Below are 13,032 nucleotides of genomic sequence, written 5' to 3'. Positions count from 1 at the left end.
TCCAGGGAGAACAGCTCAGTATCCCCCCTCCCACCCCCCACCCCTCACCGTGGCCGGAGAAGTTGAAGCTGTGTGCGTCCAGTCAGACGCTCACGTACAGACACCCCAGAAACACAGAGACACCCCTGCACACACACACACACACACACACACACACACAGAAACACAGAGACCCAGAGGGACCTGGAGACACACGGACAAGGAGGCAGGCTGACTCACAGACATACCCAGTAGGCCCTCTTCAGAGCCCTTCTTGGAAAACTTCATTTCCCACCTTGCCTCGCCCCATCCTCTCTGCCCTTAAGGAACATCTGTGAAACACCCACTGGGTACCGGGCCCTGTTTCAGCGTTAGGGTCACTGGGGGATCAAGATTGGACCCCCTCCCCTGCCCCCCAGCCTTGAGGGGTGGACATTTTCCAGGAGGAGGCTGTCAGGCACAGGATAAAAAAGGAACCGAGAGGGAGGAGGGCTGGGGAGATACAGCTGGGGGAGGGGGGAGGGGGCGGTGGCAGGCAGGGGGGTGGCAGGATGGGTGGACAGCGTGAACCTCTGACTAAAGGCCTAAGGGATGGCGGGAGGGGGCCACGCGGACTGGCAAGAAGTAAAAGCGTTCCAGGCAGGAGGAACAGACAGTGTAAAGGCTTCTCCACCCACCCCATCGGACCCGTCCCGGCCCTCCCCAGCCCTGACTCAGGCCACTTGGATGAAACAGCATGGAGGCAGGGGTCCCTCCACCTATCTGTCCCCCAGATGGCCTGGTTCTCTTCCATTCCACAGATAAGGACACCATGGGGCTCAGAGAGGCTGTGTCACACACCCGAGTTCACACAGCACAGACATGAGCCCAGGACTGTCTGAACTGGGGGCTCCTGCCTTTGGGGAGAGGAGCCCCCCACTGAGGATAGAGGTCTTGTTTGGCAAAGGCTAGGCCAGGGAGGACAGCCAGACACAGAGAGGCCTGGGACAGCAGGCCTGGCGTGAGTTGGGCACTGCAGGGCACAGAGAGGCAGTGACAGACAGACTTGTGGGATTTCAGTCCCCACCCTGCCGGAACAAGGGAGCAGCAGCCCGGAGACCCCCAGAGGGGCCCCAGAGGTCTGGAGGGGTGGGTGATAGGGTGCATGCTGCAGGGGTTGTGGGTCTGACCTGGATGGGGCCCCAGACTGCTGATTTGGAAACTGAGTCCAGATGTGTGTGTGTGGGGGGGGGGGGGGTTGGTTCTGAGAGCACAAGCAGGACTCTGGGCAGGAGGCTGGGGGTCTGAGTCTCCTATCGCTGCCGTGACGAGTCAGCACTCACTTGGTGGCTTAAAAGAACACACAGTTATCTGACAGTTCTGGAGGTCAGAAGTCCAAAACGGGTCTCACTGGGCTGAAATCCAGGTGTCCACAGGGCCACACTTTCCTTCTGGAAGCTCCTGGGGAGAAGGTGTTTCCGGCTTCTAGAAGCATCTGCGTTCCTTGGCTCATGGCCCATTTCTTCATCTTCAGATAGTACAGCATCTTCCACCTGGGTCTGCCCTTCAAGCACAAAAGGTGTGCAAACCCGGAGGGGAGGGGGAAGCAAGGCGCTCCCCCTCTCTGCCTCTGGTCCCAGCTTTGGGCCTCCCTAGGGTTCCCGCTCCCCCTCCCCAGACACCCCACACTGGGTTCTCGGGCTTAGAAACTCCCACCAACCAGATCCTGGCCTCCCCTGATGCCCAGAGCCCTGTCCATACTCCTTCCACCAGGCCCCAGCGGCCCCCACGGCAGAGTCCAATTTGAAGTCTGATCGTGCCTCTCCTGGGAGAGCCCTGGAGGGCCTTGGTGGCTGGCCCCACCCTGCTGCCCTCTTCACTCACCTCTGGACTCTAACTCCACTTAATGCCACCATCCATTCACCTCTCAGGGTTCAGATGTCACCTCCTCCAGGAAGCCTGTCCTGAATACTCCCTGCTCACACATGGGGTGGGGGCAGGAGAAAGGAGGGCATAGGGTAGCCAAGAAATCTGTCCCTGACCCTGGCCCACCCAAATCCTCTTTCAGGGGCCTCCCCCTCTACTTCCTCAGGGATCTGCTGCTTCTCCCCTGGGGCCTGGACTCCCCCCCTTCCACAATGTCTCCAGTTACTATTAATACAGACCACTGTCACGTTCTGAGCGCCCTTCCCCCCAGGTGCAAGGCGATAAAACCGCAGCTCCTGGGCAACTGGGAAAGTGGCTTTATGGCCCTTCCTCTCCCCCATGCACAAAGGAGCTCTTGGGAGCACAGGGGGAGGGAGGGAGGGTTTGAGGGAGAAGGACCCGCACATTTGAAAAGAGAAAAAAATAGTCTCGTGGAGGAAACAGCAATTGCAGAGACCAAAAGCGGGTTGGGAGGCACAGGCTCTCTGGCCCCTCTTGCTTCCCATGTGTGGAAATCAAATCTCAGCAACGTGAAGCAACTGGCTTAGGGCCCCACGCCCAAGAGGCCGGGCCTTCTCCCTCCCTCGCCCTGGATGTGCTTCAAGGAGAGGCTTATTGTTCAAAGGTGAAGCCACTTGGTGAGGGGCCGTTGGCCGGCAGCTCTGGAACCCCCTTCCCTTCGGCTGGGGCAGCTGGACCGTGAGCACCGCCCCCCCCCCCGCCACGGGGTGCGACCCAGGCGCTCACAGACTACCTGCGCCCCATTCAGGATCGTTTTCCGTTCAAGGCTTGCCGGGGCTCCCTGCTCCCGCGCACTGCTGACCCCGGGTCACTTTGGCTTCCATCCGGCAAGAGAGGGCTGGGGGCTGCCCCACCACCCACGCGGGCCTGTCTCCCCTGCTCTGCCTCCTGACCCCCGCACCCCACCCGCCTGCCTGCCCTCCGCTACGCCCAACCTCCCAACTAGGCAGTTAGCGGGCTTCTGCGCGCGCTTCCGCCCCACGCCTCCGAACTGGGGCGGGTCGGTCTTCAATCTGGGACAAGTGGGGAACCCGAGGTGGCTTCTGAGGCCCGAGACAGTCCGGGCCTCCCCAGCAATCGATGCCCGGCCGGCCCGTGTGCTCCCGCGATCAGGGCACACGCGGTGTGGGTGCAGATGCGCGGGTCTGGGCGGGGCCAGAGAGGGGACCCGGCAGGAGGGGATCGCGCGGACGTGCGGCGAGCGGAACGGAACCAGGAGCCAGACTGAGCGCCGAAGGTGCTGGGTTCAAAGGAGAGAGAGAAGGCGCAGCCCGGGGACCTGCCGCTGGATCTGGGCCAGGCGCGCCTCGGGACAGGCCTGGAGCGGGGGTGGGGGTGGGGGCGGAGCTAGGCCGGGGCCCGCGGCGCGGGGCGGGGGGTCCGGGAAGCGGTCCAGTCCGCGGAGGGGGCCGAGCGCCGCCCGGACCCCGCGCCCCGCAGGGGCCCGCCCCGGCCCGGCCCCGCCCCTCCAGGCCCCGCCCCCCCACCCCTGCCTACCGCCTGGGCCCACGGCGGAGGCGGCCCCGGGAGCAGAGTCCCGCTGCCGCGTGCGGGCCGCGCCTGCTCCTTCCTCTCCGCGTCCGTCCCCGCCGCGCCCCGCCGCCTGCGCCCCCAGGTAAGCGAGCGCCCCGCGCCCCGAACGCCGCCCGGAACGCCACCCTCGCGGCGAGCCCCGGCCCCGCCTCCGCGGCCATGGCGGCCCCGGTCCCCATCACCGCGCCCCCGGGCGGCCTCTCGGCGCTTCCCATCCGGTCCCAGGCCCCGGCCGCCGCCCCGAGCGAGCCCTGCTCCCCCGAGGGTCGCGGCGCCGCGAGCGCCGGGGACGCGGCTGCGAGGCGGGCGGGCGGGAGGGAGTGGGGGCGAGCCCGGCGCGGCGACGCGGGGTGGGGGTGGGGGGGGGGCATCCGGATGTGTGAACGCGAGCAGCGCCGCGGGCGTGTGGGTCTGACACCCGCGAGCCCACACCGAGCGCCTGCGTGGGGGCCACCGACGTGCCCGCGCTGGGGGCGCAGCCGGGGCCCTGGCCTCGCAGCCCGGCCGCGTAGACGGCTGGCAACGGCGTAAACAGACTCGGATCGCTCCAGCCCGCGCTGAGTGCGGGGAAGACGACACCTCGGGGAGACGGGGTAAGGGGTGGGGGACGGATTGTCGGAGGAGGTGTCATCCGGGCTGAGTGGACCAGCCAGCGAGGGCTGCTGAGGCCCAGGAAGCACCAAGATTCCGAGGCGGGGCCCAGCCCGGTGTGTCTGCGGGGCAGAAAAGAGGCCAGCGTGGCTGGAGCGCGGAGAGGGAGGCTTGGAGGTGGGGAGAGTTTGGCCCGAGCCTCGAAGATGGCGGGGAGTGAGTGAATTCCATTCTCGGGTCTGGGGGGGGGGGGGTACGGGAGGCTTAGAGCCAAGTGAGCTCCCCGGTCGTGTTGTGTCTTAGGAAGATCCCGTGCTGTGGGCAGGAGGGATGGGAGGAGACCCGGGAGGAGGCTGCTGGTTTGCACCCCCCTGGAAGGAGCGGTGGAAAGCGGGTGACGGGTGGGGGGGGGGTGTGCATCCTGGCAGAAGACGTCCTCTGCATTCCCTGCCTGCTTAGAAGTGGGGCGTGAAGTAACATGCTGGGAGGAGATTTCTGGCACTGGCAGCTGGGGGCATGCAGGGGCCTTTCATTCCGCGATGGGGAAACTGAGGGAGAAGCAGGTGGGGTGGGGCTGTTGTGGCCGAGTCTGACTGGCGAACCCCCTGAAATGCCGCCCGATGGGGGAGGCTCCTGGAGACCAACTCCACACCCAGGGGAGGTGTCCAGCGGCCGAGTGCAGGGGCCGCGCTGGCCCCACTAGGGTGACCTGGGTCTCTTTTAGGGAGGCTGCCTGAGGAACACATTCTGGAGGGTGGGGTTGCCTCTGAAGCTCCCCAGCCTCAACTCAGTCCCCTTCCAAGAGCAGCTGCTGTGAATCAGCATGGCTGGGGTAGGGGTACGAGGAGCCTCACTCAGCACACCTGAGCCGGGGCGGGCCAAGCCAGGACTTTCCGTGCCTTTCCAGCTCACCTACTCCCAACGCGGGTGTCTTGAGAGGGGAAGGGAGAGGCGGTAGGAGTGAGCTGGGAGATTTGGTCACTGAACTGGCCTTGTGACCCCAGGGAAAGTTTTCTGAGCTTCTGTTTGCCCATCTGTAAAATGGGTCAGTAGAACCTATCCCTGGGAATGTTGTTCTGATCAGAGGAAGCCTTGGCTAGGAAAGGACTTGGCTGATCCCCCCCCCCCCGCCCCCGCAGCCTCACACCTGAGGGGTTGGGGGAGGGCTCCAGAGCCAGTGGGAGTGCACAGCCTGAGGAGCCCCCATTTCTGCCTGCTCTGCTCTCAGAAATGGGAGCGCTGTGTAACTGCGCCCACCTCCAGACCCAGGGCCTGCCTTCTGCAGACTGAGTCAGGCGTGTAAAGTGTTTGGTTGGCCCAGCGCCTGGCTTGGAGTGATCACTCGGCCCAGGAGCCACTGGGCTCCTGTATTTGGCAAGGGAGAGCGGGAACGGGCCCTCACCCTTGGGATGCCCACAGGAAAGCAGGCATGGGGGGGGTGGCGGGGCGCATGCTCCTCTCTTATCTGGGCACCGCAGGCTGTCCCCTTTCCGGCTGTCCGGAGGCTGCCTCTGACCTTGTCCCGCCTGTATGAGTTCAGTGCCCTCAGGCTAGTGACTCCACCTCCTTCTTGCCTCAGTTTCTTCACCTGTAAAATGGAAATAATAGCAGTCATCACCTCAGAGGCGAGTGTGGCGCCCAGCCGCTAATAAGCACCTGATGAAACAGCAGATGCCTGGATGTGTGGGGGAAGGGAGCCCAGAGGAGGGGCCTGATTCAGCCTGGGGAGGGGTCAGGGAAGGCTTCTCGGAGGAGGTGACCATTGGTGGGTCACTGAGGACGCCCAAGAGGTAACAGAGCAGAGAGACTCCAGTGGGGAGAGACTGGGGGGTGCATGGGAGGAGCCACAAGCAGGAGCTGAGACCAGCATGGAAGCAGCTGACTGGTCCAGATCGTGATGGAGCCGAGTGAGAGGTGCCTGGATCCTGGAGAGACTTGAAGGGGGTGGGGGTGGGGGGCGGAGTGGAACGGCCACTGATTGGGGAACAGGTTCGGGTACGAGTTCAGGTACTGTTTGCAGCATTTGGAAATTGTGTCCCTGCTCCGCAGCCGGTTTGGAGGCGGGCTTTGAAGAAGCAAGGCTGGAGGTTGGGAGAGGTCCCCATGGGGGCGTGGGGGGGATAGAGAGAGGGCAGGACGAAATGGAGTAGGTGGCAAGGGCTCTGGGGAAAAAGGAGGAAGGGCGCCAGTGGCTCAATGGGTTAACCGTCCACTCTAGATCTTGGCTCAGGTCATGATCTCAGGGTTGGTGGGATCGAGCCCCTCTTTGGGCTCTGTGCCGACAGTGCAGAGCCTGCTTGGGATTCTGTCTCTGCCTCTCACCTGCGCGTATGCGCACGCGTGCACCCTCTCTCTCTCTCTCAAAATAAATAAACATTAAAAAAAAAAAAAAAAAAAAGAAGGAAATGGCCAGCCCAGCTGAGTTTCTGAATCCTCTGCATGAATAATTCAGTGGCAGGACTCCTACTCCCTTACTTGACTGTCCTTCCCACCCTCACCCCACCCCACCCCACCCCAAGCCATTCAGATGGGCTATTTTTTTTTTAAGTGTATTTATTTACTTTTGAGAGAGGGAGAGAGAGCGCCGGGGTGCATGCCAGCACACGAGCAGGGGAGGGGCAGAGAGAGAGAGAGAGAGAGAGAGAGAGAGAATCCCAAGCAGGCTCAGCACGGAGCCTGATGCAGGGCTCCAACTCCCGATCATGACCTGAGCCACAATCGAGAGTCCGACGCTCAACCACCTGAGCCACCCAGATGCCCCCAGATGGACTCTTCTTTGCCACCCTTAAAGAGGCTCTGACCAGAGTGGCATCTGGGAGGTCTTTCTCCTCCTTCAATCTCGACTTTATACCTTTGTTAATATGAGGCTGTCACCCCAGTTCCCCACAATGAATGGCCGGGAGCTTGTTCTCTCCCCATCCCATCTTGGGCTCCCAAACGCATATTTTGCCCCAGGATCCCCTGACCGTGTGTCTGAGGAGGGGGGCCACGTGCCTGCCAGCCACACCTTGGAGAACCCCTCTGCCCTGCGCTTGGCCTCACCCCTCTTCCACCCTTACGTCCGTCATTTATTCATCCAGCACGCATTTATGAAGTGCCTGCACCGGGAGGCACCGGGGACGAGCGGTGCACCAAAGGAAGCTTCCTTGCTACAAGCTACTTGGAGGAGTAATGTTGGGGGGGCGGGGGGGGGGGCTGGAGCAGAGGGAGCAAGGGGGAGAGTGGGCAGAGGGGCAGACGACGAGACTGAAGGTCTCAGGGCTCCCGGGTCCAGTAACAGCAGGCCCTGGGAGGGTCCTCGCTTGAAGGGTGAGAGGAGTTGAGCCCTACCTCTTTGCAGTTTGCAGGGGCATTGCTTTGCTGCTTTGTGGCCTCCCTACGGTGGTCATTTCTGGAACCCTGATGGCCCAGGCGGCTGCTGGCAGGAGGAAGGGAGCAAATCCACCCCCTTTCCCAGCGGGGTGGGGGGCAGGCTTCCGCCTTCCCCCTGCATATGGTGGGGCTCAGCTGACCTGGGAGACTTCTCGGAAGCACTGAAGTAGCCAGGGAGAGGGCTCAGGTGGGGGTATGGAGGGAGGGGGCAGCGGCAGTGACCGGCAGGGCCCCGAGCTGGGGGTTGGAGCGGGACACTCTCAGAGAGGGGACAGGGATGCCGGGATGGCGGTCAGCAAACACCAAAGCAGGAGTGTCGTGAGGGTGGCCCTGCCATCGGCCTGCTGTCACTCCCTTTGCAGGTGGAGGAGAAAGGACTCGGCCCCCTCCCCCGCCCCTCCCTGTAAGGCATGTGGACGAGGGCCTGGTCACCTGGATCTGGTTACCCTTCCCACCCCCACTACTGAGCCAGGCAGACCCCAAACCCTACCAGATTCAGAGGCTTTAATGAGAGGATTCAGAGCCTCGGACTCTGGAACCTAGATTGGTTGGGGGTCCTGCTGACAGCCAGGATGCTGTGGCCACAACTGCCCTCCCCATCCCCATCCCTGTCCACACCGGGGACGGGTGTGCCTAAGGGCAGTTCTTTTTGGCCCTGGCTCAGTTATGACGACGATCCCCGCAGGCGCTGAGGAGCCACCTCGGGCACAAGGGAGTCTCACTAAACTATTAGGAGATGGCAGGGGACAAAGACAGTGACAGAGAGGGAGAGCAGGCAGGATGAGCTCTGGAAACATCTGAATCTGGATCTCCTTTTTCCATCTGAGATGCTGGTGAGGGCGGTTCGTAGTATAAGGCTGTCGCCCCCTGCCCTGACCTCCTCCCACATGCCCCTCTGTTCCTGTGGGCTTCGTCTCTGTGCCTCGAAGCTACTGCACATGGCCCGGCCTCAGGGCCTTTACACAGCCTGTCCCCTTTGCCAAGAATGCTCTATCCCTGTGGCTTCCTCGTGTCTTCTTAGAGAGACCATCCTGACCTTTCTGTTTAAAATTGCAGCCCCCACTGCCCATTCCTGATCTCTTTTCCTGCCCTATTTTTCTCTCCACTATCCAGAATAATGAAATAAATTAATAATAAAATGTATAGTATTTGCCACCCCCAACCCTCACCCCGTCCAGGACCTCTGCTCCCTGAGGGCTGGGATCCTCATTTAGTGTGTTTCCTGCTATGACCCCAGCCCCCTGGCATACAATGAGTGTGTGTGTGTGTGTGTGTGTGTGTGTGTGTGTTGGGGGGGGGTGGTGTGGAGTGGCTAGCCAGAGACTGGAAGCAGCTGAGGGCAATTTAGGCCCCGAGTCAGGACACTCGGAACTTTCCCACATGTTCCTAGAATTTTCCAGAAATGCGTTCAGAGTAAGAGGCTGGGGGGGCAGAGCCTCTCTGAGGAGGTCACTTTTTCCCCCTCTTGATGGATTTCGAATCTTTCACTTTTGTATTTTTTTAACGTTTGTTTATTTTTGAGAGAGAGAGAGAGCATGAGCAGGGGAAGGGCAGAGAGAGAGAGGGAGACCCAGAATCCGAAGCAGGCTCCGTGCTGTCAGCGGGGCTCTGTCCCCACGAACGGTGAGATAATGACCTGAGCGGAAATCAAGAGTCAGAGGCTTACCCAACTGAGCCACCCAGGCGCCCCTGAATCTTTCACTTTTGAATAAAAAGAAAAAGGTTTTGGTGGGCCATTATCCGGGACAAATGCCAGGACCCTTGAGGATGTACGTTATCAGTGCTGTTTCGCAAAGGGGCTCATTTCTGACAATAAAGTCCAGTGTCTCCATAGCATGTCTCCCTTTCACGTGCATGGAGGGACCAGAGGTTCCCCTGGTCTGCACATTCTGAGGAGGCGTGGTTGTACCCGTGCACGTGCTTGGAGTAATTGTGTATTTACTGTAACCTTCTTACACGATGAAATTCACACCACTCTGCAGAAATGGTGCGATTTATGCACTGGGATGTGTTCCTTAACTCTAAGAGCCCAGAGGACTAGCACGGGAAACAAAGCCTCTTACTTACATGCCTGAGTGGTTGGTCCTACGTTTTGGTGAAGTTGGCCCTGGGGGTTGAGGATTTTCAGACAGCAAGAGCCGTGGTGCTTGCGTTGATGACCTGTCAAAGATGCTTGTAGTAACTTCTGGATCGAGACGGGGGTGGAGGGGGGGTGAGCCACAGGGCAGGTAGCTGCTCACCTATTTCAACCTTGGACGGTATTCCTCCGAGACTCAGTGAACGTACCTGATTGAAATTCTGGAAATAGGTGAAAGGGTCGCAGCTTGGGACCTTGGGGAAATCTGACAAGCACGTAAGTCATTTGCACACAGCGTTGCTCAAATATTGCCTAGAGATCGGGCACAGAGTATTTAGAAACCAGAACTGCATGGGTATGTGCAGCCACTGACTTTTTCATTCATAGGATAGTTCCCTCCTGCTTCGGAGGCAGAGACTGGATGTGTCTGTTGTTACTGAAATATTCTTTAAACACCACCCCTTGTAGGTTTTGGCTACGTTGTATCTGTTGCTTACTAAGGCATTCTTTGTTGCCTTACTTGTGCTGCCCAAACTTAGGTCTTCTGAGGAGGTAATATGGGAGCTGGGGCCAGAGTTAGAGCTGAGAGCAGACACAGACAGGAATCGGATCCTGTTCCTTGGAGAGCCCCCCCCCCCACACACACACACCCACCCCGTTCGTTGGGGAGATAGACACGTCCCTGGGCAGTTACAAGGAAAAATAATGTGGACCAAATGGAGGATCCACAGGCTCCCTGATGCAGCCTGGAAGTCCCAGAAGGCTTCCTGGAAGCAGCAACAGGCAAGCTGGTTACTTGAAGGGCCACAGGAATGGTGGCTAGTGACTCAGGCCAAGGGGGACATCTGGGTATTGCGTTGGAGTGGTATTTCTGAAATCTGACCCAACCCTGGGAGTCCGGCCACGGACGCTGGCTAAGAACCATGGGTGGGAGTAGGGGCTGTCTGGGTGGCTACCGGACGTCCTCTGGGTGCCGGGCAGGGGGAAGGGACAGGCTTGTACTTTGTGCCGCGTGCTGCTGAGGGCTGGGTGGGGGAAAGCGGTCTGCCCTGCGCGCCCCAGCCGCCCTCCATCCCCCACCACTGCCTCGCCCTGCATGAGTACACAGCCCTGCATCTGTGTGCATCCCCTACCGGAGGAGGGGCTCCCCTCAACCGACATCTGGGAGGAAGTGCAGTGGCTTGGCCTCTAGTTATGCAAACACCTCTGGTCCTTAAAGGGCCCCCGGATAGACAGCGTTTGGGCTGGGGGACCCCTCTCTCTCACCCCATGCTCCAGCCCCGCAGCCCTACCCCACCTGGAGAGGATGACCAGTGCTCACATGGGCCCTGCACGGGCTCCCCATCCTTCCTAGGCAGGCTGGCGGGATGGTGGCAGTTCATAGGAGGACAGGAGGTACCGTTCGCCTGACACCATCCGGCAGGAGCAGATCTGCCCAGGCCTGTGGACTCCCAACAGTCACTGTTTGCCAGTACCTGACCCAGAACCCGGACAGGTGCGTGGAGGTCGGAGAGGAGTGCCTGGGGGTGCTGCGGCTCCAGAGCCCTTAAGGCCCTGCCCTTCCCCATCGTCACCCCTCTTTATGCTCAGAAGGCACTTTCTCAGAGTCCCACACCTGGAGGTTTGCCCAAAGGGCTCTTGTCCCCTCCCACCTCTGGGTTGGTTGTCCCCCAATTCCTGCCAAGGCGGGTGGTTCCCAGATCAGGTTGCCCCCCCCCCGGCCCCTGTCCCCTCCCAGATGCCAGCCACCGACGAGCTCCTGGGCAGCACTTTCCTCACCTGCGAAATCCCAAGGACAGCCCACGAGGGAGGAGAGTTCACAGAATCACTCCCTTCGGACATCAAGGCCTGAGCCTCCCATACTGCCACTGGATCTTTAAGGCCCAGGTGACAGGCACTTGCCACCCTCCCCTTGACAAGGAAGGCTTGGACCTGGGCTGACAGCCTCATCAGCATCAGGTGCCAGCCTGCCAGGACTGAACGTCGTCTTGTTTTCATTGTTGGTTGTCTTATGGTCCCTGTCCGCATGGGACACTGATGCTGGCTTTCTCTTTAGGGGAGGGAGGGGAAGTTTCTTCTGAAAATAAATGTACTGAAAAACAAAACTCGCCTTCTGAAGGAGACGGGTGGGTGCCTGATGCACAGATGGGAGAGGCCAGGGTTGTGGGAAGGATGGAGAGGGGGGCTCCCTAACCTAGCCTGGGGACCCCGGGCAGGGCTTCCTGGTGGACGTGTCTGAGAGCAGAGTCGTGAAGAACCAGGAGGCCTTGGCAGGCAGAAGGAAAGGCATCACTGGCTGGGGGAACAGCACGTGCAAAGATCCGGAGGCGTACCTGGGGACATCGTGCCGGGGGCAGGAACTTTTGCGGGATTTCAAGCCAAGAGTCTGATTTGCACGTTGGAAGGGCGGCCTGAGCAAAACCCGGAGGCGGGGAGCCCAGGGAGGAGGCCACAGTTACTGACATGAGACATGAGGGCGTGGCCGTGGGACGCGAGTGGGAAGGGACCCGCTTGCTAGTCACGGGGCAGATGGATGCTATCGCAGGGGCTCCGTGACCCGGGCGTGTGTGGAGGGCTCCGGGACAACTCCCAGATTCCTGTCCCCAAAGACTGGGTGGAAGGTGGGACCGTGGCCAAGAAGCCTGGGGAGGAAGAGAGCACACCCGGGTGGGGGAGGGCTTGAGCGCGATGCGTCTGGGAGAGAGCAGTCAGGGGGTCTTGGCTTAGCAGGTTTGTTGTGGGAGAGACCTGGGAGCCGTGCTGATCAGCTGTGCTGATCACAGCTTCCAGCAACAGCAGATGGCAGTGGGGGTCCAGGACTGGATTTGGGGCCAGAGGGGAGGAAACCCAGCATGGGTTAGAGACAGGACAGCGGAGGGGAGGGGAGCCGGGACGCCTCGGTTCTCCGAGGGAGGGGCAGACGAGGGGTCGGATACGCAGTAAGAGGTCATGGACACGCGGGCCGCGGTTGGCCAGGGAGGTGGAGGGAGTCCCTGGGGACCTAGGTCGAGTGGGCGGGAGTGAGGTGGAGACAGAGTGACATACAGGCACGAAGGCAGGGTCTGCTTTCCAAGAATGCCAGGGTGGCCGCCGATGAGCTGAGGTTCCGTGAGCCCGTGTGCATCTGGGATGCCCAGTGGTGTAGACGAGAGTTCAAGCTCCAGCTGTTTGCCAGTTGTGTGACCCCGGGTAGATGACTCAGAGTCTCTGAGACTCAGCTTATCCACGAAATGGGGACCCTGACAGCATCTTCCTCGGGGCATGTCTAACATTTCCAGCGTAGGAAGGTAGGGCACTTGGTAGGGCACAGATCCTGCCCTGGGGCAAGCCTCTATGGGTGACACCTGGCCTGGTACCAGCACCCCAGGCATGTTGGGCAATCCCCGGTACGTGTATGGGCAAGGCCTGCTGTCCCAAAAAGAAGCCTGGCTTTTGCTGCTACTTGGCCCTACCCGAACCTGGCCCCATGTACGCTGTCACCAGGGAGCGGCAGAGGGGCCCAGTGGCCAGCTGGTGGGAGAAGTAGGGCAGGTGTTAGACGAGATCGGGTGAAT

General features: G+C 60.8%; 1 protein-coding gene and 1 long non-coding RNA gene across 5 annotated transcripts in view; one reads left to right on the top strand and one right to left on the bottom strand.

Moving 5' to 3' along the window:
* Positions 1-853: 853 nt before the first annotated feature.
* On the bottom strand, positions 854-3,174 carry LOC122236368. 2 transcript variants are annotated; one of them, XR_006214435.1, is made up of 3 exons: positions 2,636-3,174; positions 1,843-1,933; positions 854-1,522 (listed from the first exon to the last, which is right to left on the bottom strand). It is a non-coding gene; the product is annotated as an uncharacterized LOC122236368 (long non-coding RNA). The 2 variants fall into 2 exon arrangements; XR_006214434.1 differs by having other exon boundaries at positions 2,639-2,872.
* A 213-nt stretch (positions 3,175-3,387) lies between these two features.
* The window catches only part of CERS4 (ceramide synthase 4), a 35,018-nt gene continuing 25,373 nt past the window's right edge, over positions 3,388-13,032 (top strand). Inside the window, exons 1-2 of one of the 3 annotated variants that reach the window (XM_042978007.1) lie at positions 3,864-4,031; positions 10,833-10,973. In XM_042978007.1, the coding sequence (XP_042833941.1) occupies positions 10,846-10,973 (128 nt within the window). In that variant the 5' untranslated portion in view covers positions 3,864-4,031; positions 10,833-10,845. Of the gene's footprint in view, positions 3,521-3,863; positions 4,032-10,832; positions 10,974-13,032 lie in introns of those variants that run through there. The other 2 variants (XM_042978008.1, XM_042978009.1) reach the window with 2 other exon arrangements.

Source organism: Panthera tigris, chromosome A2 (assembly GCF_018350195.1).
Source record: "Panthera tigris isolate Pti1 chromosome A2, P.tigris_Pti1_mat1.1, whole genome shotgun sequence".
Lineage (NCBI taxonomy): Eukaryota > Metazoa > Chordata > Mammalia > Carnivora > Felidae > Panthera > Panthera tigris.
Note: the sequence above shows the minus strand (reverse complement) of the source record. Positions and strands in the feature narration are given on the sequence as shown.